The 27,764-nt window shown below is 45.1% G+C and overlaps 1 protein-coding gene across 3 annotated transcripts in view; it reads right to left on the reverse strand.

Moving 5' to 3' along the window:
* The window catches only part of POC1B (POC1 centriolar protein B), a 110,657-nt gene extending 83,284 nt beyond the window's left edge, over window positions 1–27,373 (reverse strand). For 2 of the 3 annotated variants that reach the window (XM_088836847.1, XM_055396735.2), the window contains exons 1-2: window positions 27,246–27,373; window positions 26,522–26,606 (exon numbers count right to left, since the gene is read on the reverse strand). In XM_088836847.1, coding sequence (XP_088692973.1) covers window positions 26,522–26,606; window positions 27,246–27,260 — 100 coding nt within the window. In that variant the 5' untranslated portion in view covers window positions 27,261–27,373. Of the gene's footprint in view, window positions 1–21,138; window positions 25,818–26,521; window positions 26,607–27,245 lie in introns of those variants that run through there. The other variant, XM_088836848.1, reaches the window with a different exon arrangement.
* Window positions 27,374–27,764: the final 391 nt, after the last annotated feature.

Below are 27,764 nucleotides of genomic sequence, written 5' to 3' on the forward strand. Positions count from 1 at the left end.
AGAGATCAGTTCAGTTCAGTCGCTCAGTTGTGTCTGACTTTTTGTGACCCCATGGACTGCAGTACGTCAGGCTTCCCTGTCCATCACCAACTCCCGGAGCTTATTCAAACTCATGTCCATTGAGTTGGTGATGCAATCCAAGCATCTCAGCCGAGGCTGCCCGCTTCTCCTCCTGCCCTCAATCCATCCCAGCATCAGGGTTTTGCTAATGAGTCAGTTCTTCATATCAGGTGGCCAAAGTATTGGAGCTTCAGCTTCAGCATCAGTCCTATCAATGAATATTCAGGACTGATTTCCTCCAGGATTGACCGATTGGATCTCCATGCCATCCACGGGACTCCCAAGAGTCCTCTCCAACACCACAGCTCAAAAGCATAAATTCTTTGATGCTCAGCTTTCTTTATAGTCCAACTCTCACATCCACACATGACTACTGGGAAAAACCATAGCTTTGACTAGACGGACCTTTGTCAGCAAAGTAATGTCTGTTTTTTAACATGCTGTCTAGATTGGTCATAACTTTTCTTCCAAGGAGCAAGCTTCTTTTAATTTCATGGCTGTAGTCACCATCTACAGTGATTTTGGAGCCCAAGAAATTAAAGTTTCTCACTGTTTCCACTGCTTCCCCATCTATTTGCCATGAAGTGATGGGACCAGATGCCATGATCTTTGTTTTCTGAATGTTGAGTTTTAAGCCAACTTTTTCACTCTCCTCTTTCACTTTCATCAAGAGGCTCTTTAATTCTTTGCTTTCTGCCGTAAGTGTAGTGTCATCTGCATATCTGAGGTTATTGATATTTCTCCTGGCAATCTTGATTCCAGCTTGTGCTTCATCCAGCCCAGCGTTTCTCATGATGTATTCTGCCTGTAAGTTAGATAAGCAGGGTGACAATATACAGCCTTAACATACTTCTTTCCCAATTTGGAACCAGTCAGTTGTTCCATGTCCAGTTCTAACTGTTGCTTCTTGACCTGTATACAGATTTCTCAGGAGGCAGGTCAGGTGGTCTGGTATTCCCATCTCTTTAAGGATTTTCCACAGTTTGTTGTGATCCACGTAGTCAAAGGTTTTGGCATCGTCAATAAAGCAGAAGTAGATGTTTTTCTGGAACTCTCTTGCTTTTTCCATGATCCAACGGATGTTGGCAATTTGATGTCTGGTTCCTCTGGCTTTTCTAAAACCAGCTTGAACATCTGGAAGTTCTCAGCTCACATACTGTTGAAGCCTCACTTGGAGAATTTTGAGCATTACTTTGCTAACATGTGAGATAAGTGCAACTGTGCAGTAGTTTGAACATTCTTTGGCATTCCCTTTCTTTGGGATTAGAATGAAAACTGACCTTTACCAGTCCTGTGGCCACTGCTGAGTTTTCCAACTTTGCTAGCATATTGAGGGCAGCACTTTCACAGCATCATCTTTCAGGATTTGAAATAGCTCAATTGGAATTCCATCACCTCCACTAGCTTTGTTCATAGTGATACTTAGTAAGGCCCACTTGATTTTGCATCCCAGGATGTCTGGCTCTAGCTGAGTGATCACACCATTGTGGTTATCTGGGTCATGAAGATCTTTTTTGTATAGTTCTTCTGTGTATTCTTGTCACCTCTTCTTAACATCTTCTGCTTCTGTTAGGTCCATACCATTTCTGTCCTTTATTGAGCCCATCTTTGCATGAAACGTTCCCTTGCTATCTCTAATTTTCTTGAAGAGATTGCTAGTCTTTCCCATTCTATTGGTTTCCTCTACTTCTTTGCATTGATCACTGAGGAAGGCTTTATCTCTCCTTGCTATTCTTTGGAACTCTGCATTCAAATGGGTATATCTTTACTTTTCTCCTTTGCCTTTATCTTCTCTCCTTTTCTCAGCTATTTGTAAGGCCTCCTCAGACAGCCATTTTGCCTTTTTGTGTTTCTTTTTCTTGGGGATAGTCTTGATCATTGCCTCCCGTACAATGTCACAAACTTCCATCCATAGTTCTTGAGGCACTCTATCAGATCTAATCCCTTGAATCCATTTGTCATTTCCATTGTATAATTGTAAGGGATTTGATTTAGGTCATACCTGAATGGTCTAGTGGTTTTCCCTACTTTCTTCAGTTTAAGTCTGAATTTGGCAATAAGGAGTTCATGATCTGAGCCACAGTCAGCTCCCGGTCTTGTTTTTGCTAACTGTATACAGCTTCTCCATCTTCAGTTGCAAAAATAAAATCAATCTGATTTCGGTGTTGACCATCTGGTAATGTCCATGTGTCGAGTCTTCTCTTGTGTTGTTGGAAGAGGGTGTTTGCTATGACCAGTGTGTTCTCTTGGCAAAAATCTATTAGCCTTTGCCCTGCTTCATTCCGTGCTCCAATGCCAAATTTGCCTGTTCCTCCCGGTATCTCTTGACTTCCTACCTTTGCATTCCAGTCCCCTAAAACGAAAAGGACATTTTTTTGCTTGTTAGTTCTAGAAGGTCTTCACAGAACCATTCAACTTCACCATCTTCAGCATAACTGGTTGGGGCACAGACGCGGATTACTGTAATATTGAATGGTTTGCCTTGGAAATGAACAGAGATCATTCTGTTGCTTTTGAGATTGCATCCAAGTACTGCATTTCGGAATCTTTTATTGACCATGATGGCTACTCCATTTCTTCTAAGGGATTCCTGCCCACAGTAGTAGATATAATGTCATCTGAGTTAAATTTACCCATTCCAGTCCATTTTAGTTCAGTTCAGTTCAGTCGCTCAGTCGTGTCCGACTCTCTGCAACCCCATGAATCACAGCACACCAGGCCTCCCTGTCCATCACCAACTCCCGGAGTTCACTCAAACTCATGTCCATCAAGTCAGTGATGCCATCCAGCCATCTCATTCTCTGTCGTCCCCGTCTCCTCCCACCCCCAATCCCTCCCAGCATCAGACTCTTTTACAGTAAGTCAACTCGTCGCATGAGGTGGCCAAAGTATGGCAGTTTCACCTTTAGCATCAGTCCCTCCAATGAACACCCAGGACTGATCTCCTTTAGAATGGACTGGTTGGATCTCCTTGCAGTCCAAGGGACTCTCAAGAGTCTTCTCCAGCACCACAGTTCAAAAGCATCAATTCTTCGGCGATCAGCTTCCTCACAGTCCAACTCTCACATCCATACATGACCACGGGAAAAACCATAGCCTTGACTAGCCTTGACTTTGGTTGGCAAAGTAATGTCTCTACATTTTAATATGCTATCTAGGTTGGTCATAACTTTCCTTCCAAGGAGTAAGTGTCTTTTAATTTCCTGGCTGCAATCAGCATCTGCAGTGATTTTGGAGCCCAAAAAAATAAAGTCTGACACTGTTTCCACTGTTTCTCCATCTATTTCCCATGAAGTGATGGGACCAGATGCCATGATCTTCGTTTTCTGAATGTTGAGCTTCAAGCCAACCTTTTCACTCTCCTCTTTCACTTTCATCAAGAGGCCTTTGAGTTCCTCTTCACTTTCTGCCATAGGGTGGTGTCATCTGCATATCTGAGGTTATTGATATTTCTCCCAGCAATCTTGATTCCAGCTTGTGCTTCTTCCAGCCCAGCGTTCCTCATGATGTACTCTGCATATAAGTTAAATAAGCAGGGTGACAATATACAACCTTGACGTACTCCTTTTCCTATTTGGAACCAGTCTGTTGTTCCATGTCCAGTTCCAACTGTTGCTTCCTGACCTGCATACAGGTTTCTCAAGAGGCAGGTCAGATGTTATGGTATTCCCATCTCTTTCAGAATGTTCCACAGTTTATTGTGATCCACACAGTCAAAGGCTTTGGCATAGTCAATGAAGCAGAAATAGATGTTTTTCTGGAACTCCCTTGCTTTCTCCATGATCCAGCGGATGTTGGCAATTTGATCTCTGGTGCCTCTGCCTTTTCTAAAACCTGCTTGAATATCTGGAAGTTCACGGTTCACATATTGCTGAAGCCTGGCTTGGAGAATTTTGAGCATGACTTTACTAGCGTGTGAGATGAGTGCAATTATGCGGTAGTTTGAGCATTCTTTGGCATTCCCTTTCTTTGGGATTGGAATGAAGACTGACCTTTTCCAGTCCTGTGGCCATTGCTGAGTTTTCCAAATTTGCTGGCATATTGAGGGCAGAACTTTCACAGCATCATCTTTCAGGGTTTGAAATAGCTCAATTTGAATTCCATCACCTCCACTAGCTTTGTTCGTAGTGATGCTCTCTAAGGTCCACTTGACTTCACATTCCAAGATGTCTGGTTCCAGGTGAGTGATCACACCATCGTGATTATCTTCGTTGTGAAGATCTTTTTTGTACAGTTCTTCTGTGTATTCTTGCCACCTCTTAATATCTTCTGCTTCTGTTAGGTCCATACCATGTCTGTCCTTTATTGAGCCCATCTTTGAATGAAATGTTCCCTTGATATCTCTAATTTTCTTGAAAAGATCTCTTGTTTTTCCTATTCTGTTGTTTTCCTCTATTTCTTTGCTTTGATCGCTTAGGAAGGCTTTCTTATCGCTCCTAGCTATTCTTTGGAACTCTGCATTCAGATGCTTATATCTTTCCTTTTCTCCTTTGCTTTTCGCGTCTCTTCTTTTCACAGCTATTTGTAAGGCCTCCTCAGACAGCCATTTTGCTTTTTTGCATTTCTTTTCCATGCGGATGGTCTTGGTCCCTGTCTCCTGTACAATGTCACGAACCTCTGTCCAGAGTTCATCAGGCACTCTATCGATCAGATCTAGTCCCTTAAATCTATTTCTTACATCCACTGTATAATCATAAGGGATTTGATTTAGGTCATATCTGAATGGTCTAGTGGTTTTCCCTACTTTCTTCAATTTAAGTCTGAATTTGGCAATAAGGAGTTCATGATCTGAGCCACAGTCAGCTCCTGGTCTTGTTTTTGCTAACTGTATAAAGCTTCTCCATCTTTGGCTGCAAAGACTATAAACAATCTGATTTCGGTGTTGACCATTTGGTGACGTCCATGTGTAGAGTCTTCTCTTCTGTTGTTGGAAGAGGGTGTTTGCTATGACCAGTGCATTCTCTTGGCAAAACTCTTACTAGCCTTTGCCCTGCTTCACTGATTCCTAAAATGTCGATGTTCACTCTTACCATATTCTTTTTGACCACTTCCAATTTACCTTGATGCATGGACCTAACGTTCCAGGTTCCTATGCAGTATTGTTCTTTACAGCATCAGACTTTACTTTCATTACCAGTCACATCCACAACTGGGTGGTGTTTTGGCTTTGGCTCAATCTCTTTATTCTTTCTGGAGTTATTTCTCCACTGTTCTCCAGTAGCATATTGGGCACCTACTGACCTGGGGGTTTCATCTTTCAGTGTCCTATCTTTTTGCCTTTCATACTATTCATGGGGTTCTCAAGGCAAGAATACTGAAGTGCTTTGCCACTCCTTTCTCCAGTGGATCATGTTTTGTCAGAACTCTCCACCATGACCTGTCCTTCTTGGGGGGGGCCCTACATGGCATGGCTCATAGTTTCATTGAGTTAGATAAGGCTGTGCTCCATGTGATCAGAGACTGAGCCAGACCTGCCTCTGAGTGTTTTAGTGTCTCCTGCAGAGGTCAGCAGTGACCTACTGCAGGGGCAGGGGCTCTGGGTGTAGCAGACCTGGATATGGCATAAGCCCTCTTGGAGGAGGTAGCCATTAACCCCACCATAGAGCCACCAGGACTTACACAGGACTGGGGATACAGACTCTTAGAGGGCACAAACAGAACCTTGTGCGCACCAGGACCCAGGAGAAAGGAGCAATGACCCCACAAGAGACTGATCCAGACTTGGCCATGAGTGTCCAGGAGTCTCTGGCAGAGGCGTGGCTTGGCGGTGGCGGCTGCAGGGTCCAGGGCACTGAGTGTGGTTGTGCGTGCACCGGATCTTTTGAAGGAGGTCTCCATTATCTTCATTACCTCCACCATAGTTTGGCCTCAGATCAGACAACAGGGATGGAACACAGCCCAGCCCATCCACAGAAAATTGGATTAAAGATTTATGGAGCATGGCCCAGCCCATGAGAAAAAGACTGTTTCCCCCTCAGTCAGTCTCTCCCACCAGGAGGCTTCCACAAGCCTCTTTCCTTCTCCATCCGAGGGCAGACAGAAGGAAAACCACCATAGAAGGGATAAACGGCACCAACTCTTGGGGAGAATGTGGAACAAGGGGACGCTCAGACAATGCTGGTGGCTATAACCACCCTTGGAGAATTGTTTTGAAATCTGTTAAGCTGAAAAACTTCCCTAGTGACTCAGATGGTAAAGAAGCTGCTTGCAGTGCAGGAGACCTGGGTTGGACCCTTGGGTCAGGAGGATCCCCTGGAGAAGGAAGTGGCAACCCACTCCAGTATTCCTGCCTGGAGAATTTCATGGACAAAGAAATTCAGAGAGCCACAGTCCATAGGGTTCAAAGAGTCAGACACAACTGAGCGACTAACCCATAAACACACCACATAACACACACACACAAGATGATTATATTTGGGCTTCCCTGGTGGCTCAGTGGTAAAGAATCCTCCTGCCAATGTAGGAGAAGTGGGTTCGATCTCTGGGTCAGGAAGATCCCCTGGAGAAGGAAATGGTAACCCACTGCAGTCCTCTTGCCTGGGAAATCCCATGGACAGAGGAGCCTGGCGGGCAACAGTCCATGAGGTAGCAGGAAAGTCAGACACGACTTAGCAACTAAACAACAAGCAGCTGAATATACACTTACCATCTGACTCAGCAATTCAACTTCTAGTAGTCAAATACCTACAGAAATTCTTACACATGTTCAGCAGAAGATATATACAGTAATGTTTATGGAACTACTACTCAAGACCAAAACTAGAAACCCAACTGCCCATCAAAGTAAAATGGATATACAAACTGTGGTATATACATACTGTGTACCTGTGTAATTAAAATGTACTCACGAAGTTCAAGAAGAAGCAAAACTGATCTATGGAGTTAGAAGTCAGCATAGAGATTATGTGGGTGGCGGGCAGGGAGGCCAGTGGCTAGAAGGGAGATCAAGGGTACTGGCAAAACAGGTAAGTCACATTGTGTTGATTCAGCAAGCTGTTCAATGTTGGTACATATATTATACTTCAAAAAAATGTTTAGACAAAACGAACAAAAAATCTCGGTCTGGCTATTGTTTGGAGTGCATACAGAGGGAAGAAGGAAATCAGTTTGGAGGCTGTTGCAATAGTCCAGCCAGAAGGAGGTGGTCTGGACTAGGCTGAAAGCCGTGGAAGCAGGAGTAGTCAAAACCAAGGTATATTGTAAAGACAGAGTCCACAAGGTTTGCAAACGCACTAGGTGTGAGGGGGAAAGACAGAAAAGAAAACAAAGGTGACCGGCTGCAGGGCTGGGCACCCAGGTGAATGCTAGAGATAGTTAATGAGATTAAGACATTTAAAGTATTAAGTGAAATAATACTCATAAGCCAAGTCTGGCACACAGAAAACACTCAGCTGTAGCTATCATTACGGTAGTTTTAGTTTTTGCTACTGTCAGCAGTGACAGTGTAGATAATACATTAAAGACTGGAGATTGGATGGGGTCACTCAAGCAGTAAGTCTAGATACAGAAGCGGATGAAGGTACTTAACCTGCAGAGAAAGAAGCGAAAGGAAGGAGCCATTAGTGGAGGAGGAAGGGCCGGGAGACTGCAGTGTCCAGGGATAAAGTGTGTACTCACAGAGGGTGACAGAGCTGTTGTCAAAGGCTTCAAAGAGACTTGGTAAGATCAGGCCTGAACATGATCAGCTACATAATTTGTGGGATCCAGTATAAGGTGCAAACGTGGGGTCTCTTGTAGGAAATCAGTGAAAATGTCAAGACCAGGATGGCAGGGCCTTAAACTAAATGTGTGACTTGTGCGACCACACAGGTCAACTGCCCAAGAAGCCAGCTGTAGGCCCGAGGATCAAAGGCTGGTTTGGCAGCATAACTGTTTCAGTGAAGTGGTGGGGTCAAAGCTGGAACGGTGTGGGTTGAGGAGAAAACGGGAGGGAGACAGTAGAGAGAGTTAATACACACAACTGACCCACGAACTCACTGAAGGTTTATAGGGTCCCTAATATTCAGTATGACAAGGACCAGGAAAGAATGTTATTATAGGATCAACGTGAAGTGACGATTAATTGGGGCTGGTGGCAGGGGTGGGAGAGACACAGAGCCAGAGGTATAAGAATACGACACACCCGAGATGGTGACACAGGAACTGAGCTTTTACATATTTCCTCAGAAAAGGAAAAGGCCACCCTAACAGAGTTAGTGTTAGTTGCTCACATGTCCAATTCTTTGTGATCCCATGGACGGTAGCCCACCAGGCTCCTCTGTCCATGGGATTCTCCTGGCAAGAACACTGGAGTGGGTAGCCATTCCCTTCTCCAGGGGAATCTTCCCGACCCAGGGATCTAACCTGGGTCTCCTGCATTGCAGGTGGATTCTTTACTGTCTGAATGACCGTGGAAACCCTTACCCTTCACTAGAGTGGATGCTCAAAAGTTGTTAGCTTTAGAGTTGATGGCTACTTACCCTTATTACAGCAATACTTGCTATTATCAGCATGAGGCCTGCTACAGAGTGACAGAAAACAGGATGAATGCTTAGTTTAAAGGATGTGGACAGCTCGCCCTGAGAGCCAGGTGGCATCTCCGAGCCCTAGTCACTATGAGACGCAAGCAGCAGAGATGCCCCACTTACAACTGTGGCTCAGCACACACACCACACCCTTCCAAATTCCAAGAAAACAGAAAAAGGACTAACAATCTACAGGATGCTCACGAATGCGTTCTTCTTGGAAACTATGGAAACCAACACTGAATTTCCCTCCTTAGTTCCTTAGCCCTGATCCACCAAACCCTAATACCATCATAATAAAAGGTGTTTGATTACTGGTATATGTGCTGTACAGTGTCAACTTGGAATTTGCGTTCATACATTTCCAGTGAACCACACCCTCTATAAACATTACCCCATCATTTAAAATGTCAAAGCTTGTACCTAATTGCCATCTGTTTGAGATAAACTATCAGAGGGAGGAAGCTAAAAGTTTAATAAGTCTAGCCATTAAAGAAATCTTTAAATTATATTCTATAACAGTAGTCCATTGTTTCAAGAAATCCTCATTAGGACAAAAGAAAGAACAAAGTCCACACTCACCTGGAGCTGACGACAAAGAACATACTAATGGTTTGCTCTCCATAATGTCCAGAAGGGCATCAGTTGTTGTGCTAAATAGCAATAATTTTCTTTAATCAACCCAAGCCCTCTCACTGATTTAACCAAAATCAACTACGGTTAATTAGAGGCTTGTTGTGTGAGGAATACCTTTTCTGGAAAGGATGGTATTGCCTCTGGATTTTTACATTTGTTCTTCAATTCCCTTATCTATTCTGTTGTGCAAGTGTGTATGATATAGAATTCCAATATTACAGGAATATTTACTGAATTTCCCTCCAGCCCTTGGCCACCTGGTTCCCCTTTCTGGAGGCATACTTAACATATCTGTTTAAGCACAGAGGAGAGAAGATACTCTTGAGTATTTTCTTGAGTATTCTCCTATGTGCTTAAACAAATGTGGGTGTCTAGTCACATTTTTGTCTAGATATTTATAATTTCTTCCTCCAGTTTTATTGAGACATAACTGACATACTACACTGTGTAAGTTTAATGTGTACAGCATAATGATTTGACTTACATAACTCAAATGATCACCACAGTATGTTTAGTGAACATCCATCATCTCATATAGATATAGCAAAGAAATAGGGAAGAAAATATTTTCCCCCATGATGAGAACTTTTCGGATTTACTCTCAACTTTTATATACAATGTCGGTTGGTCAATCTGTTGATCAGTGGCTCACTTGTGTCTGTCTCTTTGCGACCCTATGCACTATAGTCCGTCTGTCCATGGGATTTTCCCGGCAAGAATACTGGAGTGGGTTGCCATTTCCTCCTCCAGGGCATCTTCCCAGTTCAGGGATCGAACCTGCTTCTCCCACACTGGCAGGTGGATTCTTCACCACTGCGCCCCTTGGGAAGCCCACGTATAATGTACAGCAGTGTTAACTGCACTCCTGCAGCCCCGGTAGCACGTCTCTTACAACTGGAGGCTAGTACCTTTTGACCACTTTCATCCAGTTCCTCCTTCTCCTACCACTGCCTCTGGTAATCACAAATCTGGTCTTTTTTTTTTTTTGAGTTTGTTTTTTGCGATGTTTCCTTGTCATTAGATTTAGGATACATATATTTTGACAAGAATGCCACAAAAAGTTATGCTCTGCCCTTATCAGTGCATTGTATTAGGGTACATTTGGTATCTGTCTCAATACTGGTGAGATTAACTTTGATCACTTGGTGTAGGTAGTTTTTGCCTTGTAAAGTTAGTGTTTTTTCCCCTTTGTAATTAATAAGTATTTTGTGGGGAAGATAGTTTAAACTATGTAAATATCCTCTTCCTCAATAAACTGTCACCCACTAATTTTAGCATCCTTCAATAACTTTTTAAACCATTATTCTTTAATTTACTAATTAATGTTTAATTACTGAACTATTATTTAATTTGTTGATTTACTATTTTAAGGAAGAATCTTCTTTTTCTCCATCTATCTACTTATTCAATTGCTCGTTTACATCAGTATGGACTCAGATTATCTTACTCAATGGGCTATTATCCAGATTTACTATTATTTATTCTGATTCTAAGAGATGGGAATCCCAGACCACCTGACCTGCCTCTTGAGAAACCTGTATGCAGGTCAGGAAGCAACAGTCAGAACTGTACATGGAACAACAGACTGGTTCCAAATAGGAAAAGGTGTACGTCAAGGTTGTATATTGTCACCCTGCTTATTTAACTTATATGCAGAGTACATCATGAGGAACGCTGGGCTGGAAGAAGCACAAGCTGGAATCAAGATTGCTGGGAGAAATATCAATAACCTCAGATATGCAGATGACACTACCCTTATGGCAGAAAGTGAAGAGGAACTCAAAAGCCTCTTGATGAAAGTGAAAGAGGAGAGTGAAAAGGTTGGCTTGAAGCTCAACATTCAGAAAACAAAGATCATGGCATCTGGTCCCATCACTTCATGGGAAATAGATGGAAAAACAGTGGAAACAGTGTCAGACTTTATTTTTTTGGGCTCCAAAATCACTGCAGATGCTGATTGCAGCCATGAAATTAAAAGACGCTTGCTCCTTGGAAGGAAAGTTATGACCAACCTTGATAGTATATTAAAAAGCAGAGACATTACTTTGCCAACCAAGGTCTGTCTAGTCAAGGCAATGGTTTTTCCCGTGGTCATGTATGGATGTGAGAGTTGGACTGTGAAGAAAGCTGATCGCCGAAGAATCGATGCTTTTGAACTGTGGTGTTGGAGAAGACTCTTGAGAGTCCCTTGGACTGCAAGGAGATCCAACCAGTCCATTCTAAAGGAGATGAATCCTGGATGTTCATTGGAGGGACTGATGCTAAAGCTGAAACTGCAATACTTTGGCCACCTCATGCGTCGAGTTGACTCACTGGAAAAGACTCTGATGCTGGGAAAGGTTGGGGGCGGGAGGAGAAGGGGACGATGGAGAATGAGATGGCTAGATGGCATCACCGACTCTGTGGACATGAGTTTGAGTGACCTCCAGGAGTTGGTAATGGACAGGGAGGCCTGGCATGCTGTGATTCATGGGGTCGCGGAGAGTCGGATACGACTGAGCGACTGAACTGAACTGAACTGATTCTGATTCTCACATTGTTCCAGATTTGGCTAGGAAGAGCCCCCTAAAGCTTGCTTCTGTGTCCTTCTGATATGTGCCCATCATTCTTTGAATACTTCCTTACTTCCATAATTACGAGGTGTTGCAAGATGTACTTTCCCTGCTCCAGCCCTGGTGCAAGTCTTTTTTTTTCCCCCAAGAAGTTCTGATTCCTTTTCATAGAGAATGGCAAACTTAGAAACCAAGATCTGGCAACTATGTTTGCTCACTGCTACTGGGCTTACCAGGTGGCGCTAGGGGTCAAGAACCCGCCTGCCAACACAGGAGATGTAAGACACGTGGGTTTGATCCCTGGGTCGGGAAGATCCCACGGAGGAAGGCATGCCAACCCTCTCCAGTATTCTTGCCTGGAGAATCCCATGGACACAGGAGCCTGGAGGGCTACAGTCCACAGGGCTGAAAAGAGTCGGACACAACTGAAGCGGCTTAGCACGAATGCACAAACTGCTGTGACAGCTGACAGATCTAAGAAATAAGATATAAATAGAAAGCGGTATCTATCCATATGCAGAAATCAAGATAAAGATATTAAGAACCATGTGTTCATATACTGGTAATTTCCATTTCAATCTAATAGCACAGAGTACGCTTCAGCCCTTCATCTTCTAACATTTATAACTCTCCTTCCCCATAGCACAAAAAAAAAGAAAAAAACCTGGCTCACATTACACTCAATATATTTTTGTTCAAGTCTAGAGCAAGCAAACAGTTTCAGAATCACTAATCCACATCCCTGCCATAAGCAGTCCTACTAGCTAGAGTCAGGGTGCAGTTTTACGTTTTACTCCTTTTGATCTTGTCAGACTTGGTTTTATTCTTTGTGAGACTGAAACTCCTTCAGTTGTGAACTGAGTTTCGGGCATACCCTTTATTTCAGATGTGGTTCTGATGCCTACAGCCTGGCCTCCCTGGTGTCTCGCCTGAGGTGCTGGGAAAGATCTCCCCTCTGCCTGAGCTACAGCTTGGTCAAGCTCTACCCGGCATGGTCCCTGGGATCACCAGCCTCTTCCTCATCCTCCCCCGCCTCCTGCCTGGCAGGAAGGGATCTCCCCTAGACCTCACATTCGCTCAAGTGCACCTCAGCCAAAACTGCAGCGGCCCCACAGAATCTGAGGCCGCCCACCCGACTCATCAGCTTGGCCCTGACACAGCCAGAACTAAGGCCCCTGCTGCCTCGGCTCAGCCAGGCTCAGTCTGCTCGGCTCTACCTTCCGTGGGCAGCAGGGAGAGCGCCCCTGAGAGAAAGCCAAGGCCATGCGGGAACGGGAGGGGCTCACCTTGTGTCTCCTTCTTGCAAGGATCACCGGTTTACGTTCCCTGTCGCTCAGCATCCGAAAACAGTGGCCTTGCATATTCTGTCTTGTTTTACAGTTGCTTTCAGCGGGAGGGCATGTTTGGTTCCTAGTTAACTACCATGACTGGAGGCAGAAGTCAGCCTCATCTCTTTCATAGCTGAAGAGTGTTCAGTGGTGGTGGTGTTTGGTTGCTAAGTTGTGTCTGACTCTTTGCGACCCTGTGAACTGTTAGCCTTCCAGGCTCCTCTGTCCATGGAATTCTCCAGGCAAGAATACTAGACTGGGTTGCCATTTCCTTCTCCAGGGGATCTTCCCAACCCAGAGACTGAACCCATATTTCCTGCATTGCAGACAGATTCTTTACCACTGAACCAACAGGGAAGCCATTCTATGATGTGCCTATATCTTAATTTTTTCAACCAGGTGACCATATTTAGGTTGTTTACAAACAACACTGTAATGAACATGTGTCATTTCTGATATGTACAAAATATCACTGTGATAAACACCCTGAATAATTATTGATGGGTCAAAAAGTACATATTCTAGCAGGCCCATGGTCACCATCTAGTATCCTTCACAACTTAAAAAATCTTGATTATAATCCTCTCAGGCCTTTTCATCCCATAGTCAAGAGGGTCTGAAAAACTCAAATACCTCCATACAGAAATTCTTGAATTTTTCAGTTATTTCAGAAGTTCCTCGGTATACTTCTCACCTTCATTATGTCTGCTTTAAAACTCCCTACCAGGACGAAACTCAGCTCTCTTGTTTGAGGGCACCATGATTTTGAATTTTCTGTTAGGTTCATATTGGTTTTGGGTTACAACAGAAAACACTGGATCACCTTCTTCAGGGAGATATAAACAAGACAATTTTCTAAGGAAATCTAAGAGGAGGAATTCACTGTAAATATTATTTTCAAGACAAGAAAAATAACATGTAATCCCCAGGCAAACACACCACAAGAGACGGTTGCATAATATAAAGACAATATTCTAACCATAACTGGATAAACTTTAATATTTTATCTAATTCTTTCAGAATCAGCTTGTCCAATCCAAGCACTATGTAACAGTATTGATATAATTAAGTGATGGCACTAACTCAAAATTCCTCTGCCATGAATAGGGAATAATTTTCCTGAGAGCTGACATGAAGTAATTAGCCTGTTAGTAGGGTAAAACAGAGTCTCAAAGAAACTGTGGCTGCTTTAAAAATAAGCCTTAGTAATGACAATGTGGAGAAATTCAATTTATTCAAATTCTCCACAGAGGACTGAGGAGCTTAACAACACAAACCCTTCCGGAGTTGTCACTAATGGCCAAATCCTTTTAAGAACTTGGTAAACATCCTTTTACTTAATCCTCACAAGGAGGTAGGTGACTATCATTATCCCTTTTATATGATGAGGAAATGAGGCTTGGTGAGGTGAAGTAACTTGCCCAGGGTCATAAACACAGAAAGGAGTAGAGTTTAACCCAGGTCTATCAGACTCCAAGGGCTTCCCTGGTGGCTAGGTGGTAGAGAATCTGCCTGCCGATGCATGAGTCGTGGGTTCGATCCCTGGGGTGGGAAGATCTCCTGGAAAAGGAAATGACAAACCACTCCAGTATTCTTGTCTTGGAAATTCCATGGACAGAGGAGCCTGGTGGTCGACAGCTCACCCACTGGGGTCTCAAAAGAGTTGGACCCAACTTAGGGACTAAACAACAACAACAATCAGACTCCATATCCACATCCGTTTAACCAAGAACCCAAGCTCTGGGGATTTACAGATAATCCCTACTGGAATTCCTGGGGACCTTGTTAAAAGCGTGTATTTCTAGTAAATTGCGCTAGTAAGTTGCGTTATCCAGAGTAAAACCCAGGAACCTGAACTCTTGACCACGTTCTCAGTTAATTCTGACGGATACGGAAATCTGAGAAAGACCGCGCTCTACGTCTGCCTCTCAGTGCACACCTGAGATCACTTTAGCACTTGGGAGCAGTATTTAAAAACTGTAACAGTAGGAGGAGCTTCAGTAAAAGCTGCTACACAAGTTGCCATCAAGAACCAGAATAACAGGCTTCCCTGGGGGCTGAGGCGTAGAAAAACCGCCTGCCGATGCAGGAGATACGGGTTTGATCCCTGGGTCAGGAATATACCCTGCAGTGGGAAGTGGCAACCTGCTCCAGTATTCTTGCCTGGAGAATTCCATGGACAGAGGAGCCTGGTGGGCTACAGTCCATGAGGTCTCAAAAGAGTCGGACACAACTCAGCAACTAAGAACCAGAAGAGAAAAAGAATTTTTGGCAAACTTCAATTATGGTTTCACTGTCAGGAAAATAAAAAATTTACAGTTTCATTCTGCCTCTATTCAGTAAGAAAAAGGGTAAATAAAATTGTTCTACACCATCATTTATTCTACAAACACTGCAGAGATTAAATAGGGAATGAGTCGATGTCAGAGCAACCCTGAACACAAAAAGAGGAAAGGCTGATAACATCAATGCTAAAATACATCATTTCAATTGGAAACTTCTAACATGCAGCTTAGACTGTGCACGTCATATGAAAATGCTCTTAAACTCTTCTAATGTTTGTATAAACCTGAGTGCAGCCCTCTGGGAAACTGAGCTAAGGGGAAGGAGTGTGGCTCCAGCAGCTGACTGGAGATCAGGCTCTGCTGCTTACCAGCAACAGCACTTCAGCTAACTTACTCAGCTTCCAGTTTCCACCTCCATAACGAGGGGTGACATTCACAAGTTATCATCTGTTCCCATCCTCTCCCCTCTGATTGCCTCCCAGCCTGTGAAACCCAGGAGCCTTCTGAGAGGCTACTGAGTATACATAAATCCACCATCGCTCCTGTTCCGCTTCCTCCAGTCATGCCTTCTGCCCCATTGTATCAATCACGCTGCACTCTCACTCCCATGATGCTTGGGGTGGTCCCTGGGCTGAGCCTGGTGCCCACATTTGCTCTCCTTCCCCAAAGCTACCACCTGGCCAGAAAAACACCACTTACAGGATCTCTCCTGTACACACATCCTCCTCTCTGAAAGTCCCTCCTCCTACTTACCTACTTACACACTGACTCTGCTTGAGGACATCGAGCTCCCTGAAACCCTCCCAAACGAGAAGCATTTTCACACTTCACCTACCTGAGGTCACAGTCTTTCTCTCTGTTCCAAGTCTTGGTATTATTAGTTCACTCAACAGATCTCTCAGTCCTACCACATGGAAGGGTAGGGTGGCTGGGGCGGGGGAGTCCTGAGTTACAAAACAGGCAAAAACTCTCTAAACAGGGAGCTTCAAATTAAAAGAGGGCAACAAGTCAATGAGCAGGCTAACGTATCAATTTAAATTGTGCTAAGAGGTACTCCGGGAGTTGGTGATGGACAGGGGGGCCTGGAGTGCTGTGATTCATGGGGTCGCGGAGAGTCGGACACGACTGAGCGACTGAACTGAACTGAACTGAAGAGGCATGAAAGGTAAAAGCAGGATGTCATATGAGAATTTTTTGTGGGCACAGAATACTTAATTCAGGTGCAGTGATCAGTGGCAGTTTAAGTGGAGGTATGAAGGACACGAAGGAACCAGCCAAGCAGAGTGAGGTAGTGAAGAACATTTCCGATCAAGGGGACAACCAGGCCTCTCTGAAGACCTTTTCTTCCCTGTGTCCTCAGCATCCTGTTCCGGTGGTCACACCCTGGATGTTATCACAAGCAGTGCCAACACTTCTCTGATTACTAACCGAAACCCACTATCCTCAACAACAAGCTTTCCTTGTTCTCAGCTTCTATCTCATCCAGAACTCCAATCCACTGACCTACGTTCTCCACTGAGGTTCTCTTTCACTACTTTCATTTCACTATCCAATTTGTAGCCTTCATGTCTTTCCTTACCCAGTTTATAAACCCTTTCTTGCACATATATTCAGTCCTTTGACTTGTCTTCCTCCCTTCAAATTCCTCTGGCAAAATCTCAGTCACTCTGCCTTTTCTGAGACTGTATTTGTGACAGAATTGCTAGACACACGCCAAGGAAGACTAGGAACAATACAAATTGAAGACTGCTGATTTCTCAGGGACCTGTCTACACTGCTCAGTGGCGCTCAATTCGGCAATAATTCCCTCCCCCACTCTCTCTAATGACTAACATATTCTCTCTTTTCAACATTTTTACCCTACTCTATCTATACCTTGGCTTTCATAATACCCTGCTATAGTGGCATTCCCTCCTATTTTTCTAACCATTCCTTCTTGGATTCTTTTGTTATTTCCCCTTCTGACCCAAAGGCTGGAGATCTTTGCATGTGTGCAAACTTAGTCGCTAAATCGTGTCTGACTCTTTGCGACTCCGTGGACTATAACCTGGCAGGCTCCTTTGTCCATCGCATTTCCCAGACAAGAATACTGAGGTGGGTTGCCATTTCCTTCTCCAGGGGATCTTTCTGGACTAGGGAATTAACCAAGTCCTGCACTGGCAGGCAGACTCTTTACCACTGAGCCACCTAGAAATGGGCCATTTGCCCTCATTGTTCTATGTTTTTCCCAGGTGACTTCATCTATTCCATGACTTTAAATACCACTCATAAGCTAGTAACCCTAGTCTGAAGACCACCATCCTAGTTTGAAGCACCATCATCTCCTGCTGATATTACTATAATGGGTCCTAACTGATTTTTCTACTATGTAGTTCAATCTACACAGAAACCAGGGTGGCTGTTTTGAGGTGTCGATCAGATTGTATCATTGTCTCACTTAAAATCCTTCAACAGAGTCCCATGACTCACGGAACAAAAGTCTAAAACATGGCTTCTGTCTGTGGCGGCCGTAACCAAGTACCGAAACTTTGGAGCCTTAAAACAACAGAAATCTGTTCTCTCACAGGTCTGGAGGCCGGAAGTCCAAAATCCGAGTGTTGACAGGACCACACTCCCTCTAAAGGCTCTAGAGGTTTCATTCCTTGCCTTTTCCAGACTCTGGTGCCTTCAGGATCTCCTTGGCTAGTGACTCTATCATTGCAATTTCTGCCTCTGGCTTCATGTGACCTTCTCCTCTTATCTCTCTGTATGTCTCATTTGGGGCCCACCTGGATAGCTCAGGAGGAGCTCTCCTCAAATCCTGCAAAGACCTTTTCTTTCCAAAGATATCACATTTACGGGCTCCAGGCATTAAGACAGGGACACATCTTTGGGAGGGTCACCATTTAACCCGCTACAGCCTCCAAAGACTCAGTGAGCTGCCTCTGCCTCCCCGGCAACTACACCTCCCAATGCTTTCTTCACCTCCCAAAGCCTGTTGTTTACAGGCTCTACCCACTCGGGCCTTCTTTTATCTCCCTGATCAAGGACAAGCTCTTCCCCACTTGGAATTTTTGCTTATGCTAATCTCTCTCCAGGCTTCGCTGGTGGCTCAGTGGTAAAGAATCCGCCTGCCAAGGCAGGAGATGCCGGTTTGATCGCTGGGTTGGGAAGATTCCCTGGAGAAGGAAATGGCAACCCACTCCAGTATTCTTGCCTGGGAAATCCTATGGACAGAGGGTAGGCTACAGTCCACAGGGTCGCAGAAGAGTTGGACACAACTTAGTGACTAAACAACAACAACAAACTCTGCCTCTAGTCTTTGCCTAGCTAGCAAAGGTCTTGAGTTGAATCTAACACACAGAGAAGTGTTCTTTGACCCCCATAAACTTAAGTATATTGCCCCAGTTATCATCCTTCAAAGGACCCTGTTCCTTTTCTTCACCACAAGTTGCATCTGCAGATGATTTGTGCTTACTTGTTAATATCTGTGTCTATCACTGGATCATGAATTCTTCATACCATTGTAAGAAGCACATGATTTGTACATTTCTGTATGTACACCCAAGCATAGGATAGCACCTGACAAACAGCAGAACTAAACTACGAAAAAAGAAAAAAGTAAGTAGAATACCTCCTATTCCTTTTTGAAAGAGGATCAGATAAGTATAAATAAATGAGTTAGAGTGATGATCAGGCAGTGGAGAACACTGCTGGCCTGCAAGAGACATCCCTGCGCAGCCAGCCTAGAAATAAATGTTCAAGCTGGGCACAAAAGGAAAAGTAGTACCCGATTACTAGAGTTAGGAATTCTCTAGTCTCCAGATCTGCCACAGACAGCTATATAATCTGTCCGGAACTCATTTCACTTTTTATAATAATCTCTACCTCCTGTTCAAAAGGATTGACTGAGGTTTTTCTGAACATTTAGGGAAAAACGCAAATACAAACTAATTTCTACCTGTAGCCTAATTCTAAGTTAGGTGGTGCACAGGTTTATCTAACTTCCTTAATTATGCTGAATTACAGCAAGACTCAAGCATTAACAACAAATACCGCTGGGCTGGTTTAAAGTCTAGTATGCACGGAGGGGCTTCCCTCATAGCTCAGTCGGTAAATTACCTTCCTGCAATGCAGGAGACCTGGGTTCGATTCCTGGGTCAAGAAGATCCTCTGAAGAAGGAAATGGCAACCCACTCCAGTATTCTTGCCTGGAGAATTCCATGGACAGAGGAGCCTGGCAGGCTATAGTCCATGCGGTTGCAAGAGTCAGACATGACTTAGCGACTAAACCACCATGCACCGAAGGACAGAAAAGAGAGTAGTCTTTTCTGAGACTGTGAAATTCCCCAACCAATTTTTCTCCCCTCAAGTTTTGTTTTTTTCTAACTGAGATACAATTCACATACCACAAATTCATCCTTTAAAAATGTACAATTCAGTGCGTTGTTCCAAGTTGTACAACCACGGTCACCGCCTCATTTCAGAACCTTCTCACCACCAGCATCACACCCTCCAAAAAACCAACCTTCACGAGCCGTCAGTCTCCAGTCCTGCCTCCTCCAGGCCCTGGCAACCACTAATGTTCTGACTCTAAGCATTTTCCAGTCTTTTATTTTTTTTAATGTTAATGAAACTGAAACACAGAGAGATGAATGATTTGCATAGAGTTGCAGCCACTTAGAAACTTACCAGCAAGATTATTATCCCTCCTTATTAGGAAGATCACAACACACATGTTTAGGGTAAGTTTTTAAACTGTACGTAAAAGAAAAAAACCAAAAGATCAGTGAAAATATATTTAGCTTGACTGTGCATGCAGGCTCAGTCGTGTCTGACTCTTTGTGATCCTAAGGACTGTAGTTGACCAGGCTCCTCTGTCAATGGGATTCTCCAGACAAGAATACTACTGGAGTGGGTTGCCATTTCCTCCTCCAGGGGATCTTTCTGAACCTTGTATACGGCGTCTCCTTCGCTGACGGGCAAATTCTTTACCACGAGCCACCTGGGAAGTCAACTTGACTACACACACCTTAAATAAGGCTGTAAGACACCTGAAATATAAGACAGAGTCCTGAGACTGGTGATGCTCAGGCAGTGTGTCATGCCAGGGATTAGCCGGAGTGGAGGGTATTTGACAAGGATTACTAAAAGAGGAGGAAAGATACTAGTGGTGGACAGGAACTGTGCTTAGGGACAGGGTAATACAGACAGAAGGTTGGGAGCAGTGTGGCACTATGCAGTTTGCAGGACAGGCATATTTCTTTTTGGCCCAGGGTTTTGCATGTTGTGTTTATGTGCCCACGGGTCCGCTTGCTTCCTTTTATAGTGCTCCCAATTTGTCCCAGAGATTTCTGATCATTTCCAGTTTGTTTATGAGTAGTTAATGCATGAACAGTGTTAGAACCACCACAGAATCCTTGCTGGTTAATGACACTTTGCAAAATAATACATGGAATTCAACTTTTCAAATATTCTACTGTCTGCATTTGTCAAATAAGTAAAATGATAACAAGTTTACCTTACTCCTATTACCATCCATAAATGTGTACATAGAAAGAGTGATCCCAGAGACTAAAACCATCAGAATCCATTTGCAAAAATAATTAGGCATATGTTTTATTTTACATGTCTTAATCCATATTGCAAATATAGTTAACAAAAGGAAAAAAGGATAGAAACCGCTCATCATACACCAAAAAATTCACTGTTCAAAAGAGATTAATCTGAATCTCAACATTCTTTGTGCTCATTTAATAACATTATTAAAACATCAATTCAAAAGGACAACCAATCAAAACTAAGTATTTTATTAACTAAAATTGAGACCCTAAATCAACTACACAACTGAAAAATAACCTACCATCAACCTAGAAAAGTTTGATTTGGTGACATATAATGAATACTCAAGAGTCTACTACTGGGTGCATAGACAAATTTTCTTTTACAAACAAGTTATTTTGAGTTATGGAGACTCTGCAGATGACTAGATTATCATTCTTTTTAAATGGCTGCTAAAAATGACTATTTAGAGAGAACCTATTCACAGCATTGAACACTAAATAACACAGCGATCATTTAAAGTTGAAATTCTTGTCTACCAAATTTTTATAACACTTTTTAAGCACGTAAATTAAAAGATCTGTTAATTATAAACACAAAAGAGCTTTGGTACCAATAAATTAGAAGTAGGAAATCAAATATACCTTATAGTTTTACAGTGTATTTCAGGAATTAAATTGGAAATGCCCCCAACACGTCAAAGTCTCATTCTTCTGTTACCTACATTATTATGAAGAATGAACCACCGACTTATTCTAATAAATAAAACACGAGCCTAAAATTTCTTCCAAAAAGATGAATGGGTCACACCCTGCAATTTAGGCAAAAGGTAAATAAAGAATTCAGTGCTTTACTTTTCAATGCTCCCTTTTTCTTTTGATGAGAGCAGGAAGATTCTAGGATAAAAATAATTCCAATAAATACATCTAGAATATATCAATCTTAACACTGCCATCTGATAGGGGGCTAAGAAGAACCACCACCTGCCAATGCAGGAGACACAGGTTCAATCCCTGGATTGGGAAGATCCCCCGGAGAAGGAAATGGCAACCCACTCCAGTACTCTTGCCTGGGAAATCCCATGGGCAGAGGAGCCTGAAGGACTACAGTCCACGGAGTCACAAAGAGTCGGATCTGACTAAGCAACTGAGCGTCCAAGAAGAACAGCAAAAATAAATAAAAAGAGAAAAGTGATTTTTAAAACCAAAAGGCAGACTGAGTAAGGGGTGAGGGTGGGTTTAGTAGAATATTTGCTGCCAATTAACCAATTCAGAGCACTATTACAAATTCTTCCTAAATTACACCCAAGGTCATGCACATTGCACATAGAATCTAAACAATTTTTTGCTACATAAGGAAAATTATCAACACATTTTTAAGAAACAAAAGAGAAACAAAATATACAAAGCAATATTACTGTTTGAAAAGGTTATTCTAAAAACTTTTCTTAAATTTAGATTTTGCCAAGTTCCTACTCTCCAAGTCGTCAAGTAGACACCAAAAAAAACTTCTGAGTACTGTGGACTGATCCTTTGTGGAGCATGCATTTTTCACAAATCTACAGCAAAATGAGCTAGTTAAGATTTAATTCTGAATTCCGCCTGTGCTTGATTTCTGGATATAACATTGGAATAAAAACAGTAAAAGTAACTTTTTAAAAGTATGTTTACTTCTCATATAAATTAGTTTGGAAAATATTCATATTCTTAACCCAAAAGATCCCTTTCAGAGTTTGAAAGATTAAAGAATAACAAACAAAACTGGTTCACAATTCTCAAAATAAAATGAATACAAACACTGGCCACAGCTTTCCACTCAATCCAAAATAAACCACTTCAGTTGAGCTCCGCTCCCTGAATTTTCAACAACCATTTCTTTTTTCCAGCTTCATACCTGGAATGACCGTTGCTCAACAAGATTATCTGCGTTAGCAGGGAGGAGAGAAAAGTGCTGCAGAGACTGCAGTCCCTGAACGTACAGACTCCCCAGAGCTGGAGGGACTCTTCAAGAGCTGCTCCAGCACCCACACTTTACAGACGAGGAAACCGAGGCCCAAGGGGAGTCACTTAAACAACTGACTGGACCACAGCCACACTGTTTGGCTGAGCCGTTCATTCAGCCAGCCCTTCATTCACCCACTATTACTGACAGCTATCTAGGCACCAGGCCTGGGACTCCGTGCAGAAAGGAGGCTGGAAGGCCCCATCTACCACTGCAGAGGCTATCCTTCCTTCCCCTTGGAAAACCTTAAGATCAACCCTCCAAAGTCCTTATCAGCAAGAACTCTGGAGCAGAGTTGCACTGACTTTGTCAGACAGGGCTCACTTTCAGTTTCACACGTTTCAGTAAACACAGTTGGCCTCTATTGTGTTTATTTTAAGCGATTATTAAGCGTTTACTTTAAGTGATTAAGCATTAACAAAGAGAAGCACAGTATTCTGAATGAGTCCCTCTCTGATACATTCAAAGTTTAAGGAAGTGCAATCAGAAAATACCCCATACACACACACAAGTTCACAGAGAGGATAGCTTACAAAATCAGAGCGATCTGAGGTATCAGCATAGAGCAGTTAAGTCTAATAGCTCAAGCTGCCAAAGTGTGGAATGTAAATGGTTCCCATTTCATTCAGGTGTGGGTGTATTTTTCTGAGATGTCTGTATGTTAGGAAGACCTCTAAACTGAATTCCAATTCACATCCAGTGAGAACATAACTAAACCAGGCCTTTCTCCTGAAGAGTAACTTTCCTTGATTTCTATTTGAGTAACAGAAAATTAGAATAAAAAAACTAAATAAAACCTAAAATTTCATGTGCTGACTAAAGGAAATTACAGCAAAAATAGCAACAGCTTGAACTGCACATTTCTGAGTTTTTTGTTTTTTCTTTTTAATGAGATGTGCATTACCCATCAACTTACCCATCAACATAAATCATCCCTCATTTTGCTTGGACTTTTACATTCTTTAATATTAAGTCTGGCACTTAAATGTTCTGTGTATCTCAAGTCACAGTCGAGTCGACTTCTTTAAGAAGTAAGAGAACATACTGACAAAGCTCTTAAATAAAACAACCCCCAAATAAGGCACTTTGAAATATTACACAACAGCTCTGTGTACCCAGTGTCAGTGTTTTTTTTTTTTTAACCAAAACGCTCCACCGCTTTTACACAGCTCTTGCAGATGACCATTGGGTGAATGCTGATGAAATAAATCTTCACTGAGGCTCTCTGAAGGCTGACTCCCCTGAAGCTACTGTCAGTTCAGGACCAAAGTGCTGTTATGCTCGTCTATTTCTCAAACTTCCAGATTTGATTTTTATCCAGAGCATCACAAGTTCTCATCTGAACATCAGGCCGGCCCTCGGGTGTCCGGTAAGCACTAAGACACAGTCCTGAGTGGGGATGAAAAATGGTTCCATCTTCTTTAAAATGCCAAATAATGTTTGCTGGGATAGGAAACCCATCTTTGGGACAATTTTGCATTCCCACATGCTTTTTTAGCTCGGGAACTTCTGCACATAACTCCGTCACCGAATTAAACCTTATTTCTTTGTTGGAGGTATATTCAAAGAATTGATTGCCTCCTTGACCGTGGCATCCAAAAAGAGAAAGGTTAGCACTTGTGGGGTTGTTGTCAGGAGCATTATAATCTAAACATTCAGAAGAGATCCCAATACTGCGAACAGCTCCGTGCCAGCCTGGCCTATCCTCTGGAACGTGCAAAGTAGAAAACACATTTTTCAAATACCAGTCAAAGTTCTTGCACCTCAGCCTTTCCCGCAGTAATTTTCTTTCAGAAATATCGCCATAAGCTTCTTTCCTTGCTGGAGGGTTTCGATTGTAGAAATGTTCTTTGTACTCGTCCATCCAGACTTCTGCTGCGCGAGCAGTATTCTGCAGGAAATTGGGCCGAGCATATGGTGCCCGCTTAGGGAATACGTGGCCCACGTGGGAACATGGGTGGATCTCCAGTTTACCTCCACACTGCCACACCCTGAAAGACAGCTCTAGGTTTTCACCTCCCCACACTTCCATCCCAGTGTCATAAGTTCCAAGGTACTGAAAATACTTCTTGCTGACCGCAAACAGTCCTCCGGCCATGGTGGGCGATCTGAATGGTTCAATTCTTGATTTACGCCTGTCCCTTTCATGTTTGGGGACAGAATGCCACTGGAATGTTAGACGCCAGTCGAACCCACCAATCATGGGCTCCCCAGTCTGCATATAGAATTCAAAAGTATTCCAGTCGATGGTGTCTATAACAGGACAAACGATCACTGTTTCATCCTTATGAATCCTTTCCAAAAGTGGCTCCAGCCAACCAGTATTACACTCACAGTGGCAATCCAGGAAAGTGAGGACATCGCCAGTGGCAAAAGTGGCCCCAATCAGACGGGCCCTCACCAGCCCTTCCCGCTTGTTTGTTCTAATTAGGCGGACTCTATCCAGATTGCTGACATAAGTTTCAAGCTGTGTCTTCAAATATACTCTGTCGCTCAAGTCATCGACTAAGATGATCTCCTTCAGAAGGACTGCGGGAGAAGTTTCTAAAACACTGTGGATGGTGCGAAGTAAAGTCGACCAGGCTTCGTTATAGAAAGCGATGATGACAGAAGTGGTGGGAAGTCTCCTGTAGTTAAACTTCTTGGACTTACACTCATACATTCTTTTATCCTCGATGTGGCGGTGCAGGGAAATCCTGTCACTGAGGTAAATGTTAATGGCATATCTCTCAATGAGTTCCTCTTGCTGCTTCAGTTCACTCTCGCTGAGTTGGAGTTTGCTGGCTTTCCCCCACTCCCCAAGGGCATGGGAATCTGCAGGGGGCTTCTCATACAGCGGTCGAGACAAATCCACTGCTTTCTTCCCCGGCTCTGAGAGCCCTCTTGAGCCCGGCTCCCGGGCCCCGCCGGCTCGTAAGGAGGCATGGAAAGTGGAGACGGAGAGCTCCAGCAGGAGGTAGGCCACCGTTAGAAGCGCCAGCAGCAGGCAGCTTTTGCGCGCCCACGTCCGCCTCACGGCCACCCGCATCCTCACGGCTGGGGCGCGGACGCCGCCGCCAGAGTCACCGCGCGCAGGGGAAGGGCTGCGGGACCCGGCGCTCGGGCTCCGGGCTCAGGGAGCAGCGAGCTTCCGAGCCGGTCCCTCCTTTCTTGCAGGCGTTCGGCTCCTCGGCAGCCGCGGGGGCTTCCTGGGGGTCACCTGGGACCTCCGCGGGGCTCGGCCTCCGGGGCAGCCCCAGCTCCTCTCTCTCCACTTCCTCCTGCCTGCCTCACAACTTTTCACAAACTCTGCAGCCAACAGCACCCCACCCGCCCCGGGCCGAGGACAAACCCCTCCCCTTCCCACTTCCGCCCCCTGGTGGCGAGTCGGCGCCAGCGGTCGGCGGGCCCGGGCCCAGGCGTGCGGGCGACCCCGCGGGGCCTGGCGCGGGCGCGCCGCGAGCGCCAAGGTGACCCCGGACTCGGGTCCACCCCGGCTCCGACGGCATCTCGGCCGCGCTCCCCGCGGTCCATCCATACAGATGCTCAGTGCTCCCGGGACGCGGCGCGGACGGGCGGCAACCCTACCGATGGAGCGTCTCATCACAAAGAAAGGAAAAAAAGAGAAAACTTACCAAGTTGTTTGCCGTTGGGGCTAAAGTCCGCGGAGGTGATCGCAGCTTTGTGGCCCTTAAAGTAGCGCTCCAGAACCGGGTCCTCCTGGGAAGGAAAGTTGTCAAGTTTTGAAAGCAGGTGCAGACCTCGAACGTGCGGGGGTCGGAGAGGAGCGCGGTCCCCGCCTCCGCGAGGCGGCCCGGGAACGGCCGCATCGGCGGAGGCTTGTGGGGGAGCGGCAGCGCCCCGACCGAGCACGCGCGGCCGCTGCGAACTGGGGTGAACGCCGAGCACCGGCCTCCGCGCAGAGCCGGCGGGTCCCCGCTCGCGCGGCCCAGAAGCGGGCGCCCGCCCGAGGCCACCTGCGCAGAGCGACTGAGATGCACGTTCCGGGGCCCGCCCGCGGGCTCGCGGCCACAGGTGCGGGGCGCAGCCCGGGCCTCGGAACTTTTCCCAGGTGATTCTGACGCAGGCGCGCCGCGGAAACCCTCAGAGAATTCTGGGGGGCCGTGGGGCCGCCGGGGCGGTCGGAGCTCCCGGGCTCCGCCAGGGCTCGGCGCTCCCGGTGGCTCGGGGGCAAGGCACGAGTCACGGGCGCCGCAGGCCGAGGGGCGCGCAGCTCGCGGCTCGGGACTCGGCGGAGGACTCCTGTCTCCTTGTCCCGCCAGGCGCGGGTGTAGCCGCGACCCGGCTCCCCAGCCCGCGGGACCGGCTCCAGGGAGGCGCACCGCAGCCCGTCCTTACCGGGGCGGAGGCCATGGGGGAGCGTTCGGCTCCCGGCTCCCGCCCGCAGCGGGCACCGGGAGGAGTGAGGGGGCGGGGGAGGGAGGGGGACCGTGCGGCGCCCGGAACCGTCCGCTCCGAGCGGCAGCGCCTCCCGGTCACTACAACAACGGCGCCCCAGTCAAACCCCGCGCTCCAGGCGTGGCCAGCCGAGCTCCGAGGCTGCGCCCGCGCCGCGAAAAGCGGGACCTCGGCCACCTGGCAAGCCGGACGCCCCGGGATCGGGTGTCGCCACACACCAAAGCCAACGTTTGCTAACACCTGAGCTCCCCGCGATACCAGAAGGAGGATAGTAACCGAGATAGGTAGGAGACCGATGGTTGGGAGAAGGTAATGAACCTGTGATCGATGCAATCAGAATTCTATTACGCGTTAAAGAGACAGCGCGCGCGAATTTGAAGCGGGTCCCGCACAGCTTATTGTTTGATGCGGAAGAGAATTTGATCTGAAATGAGGCAGCTTGCTATTTATTAATATGCA

Source organism: Moschus berezovskii, chromosome 6, assembly GCF_049115385.1.
Source record: "Moschus berezovskii isolate FMDL1 chromosome 6, NW_MosBer_1.0, whole genome shotgun sequence".
NCBI lineage: Eukaryota > Metazoa > Chordata > Mammalia > Artiodactyla > Moschidae > Moschus > Moschus berezovskii.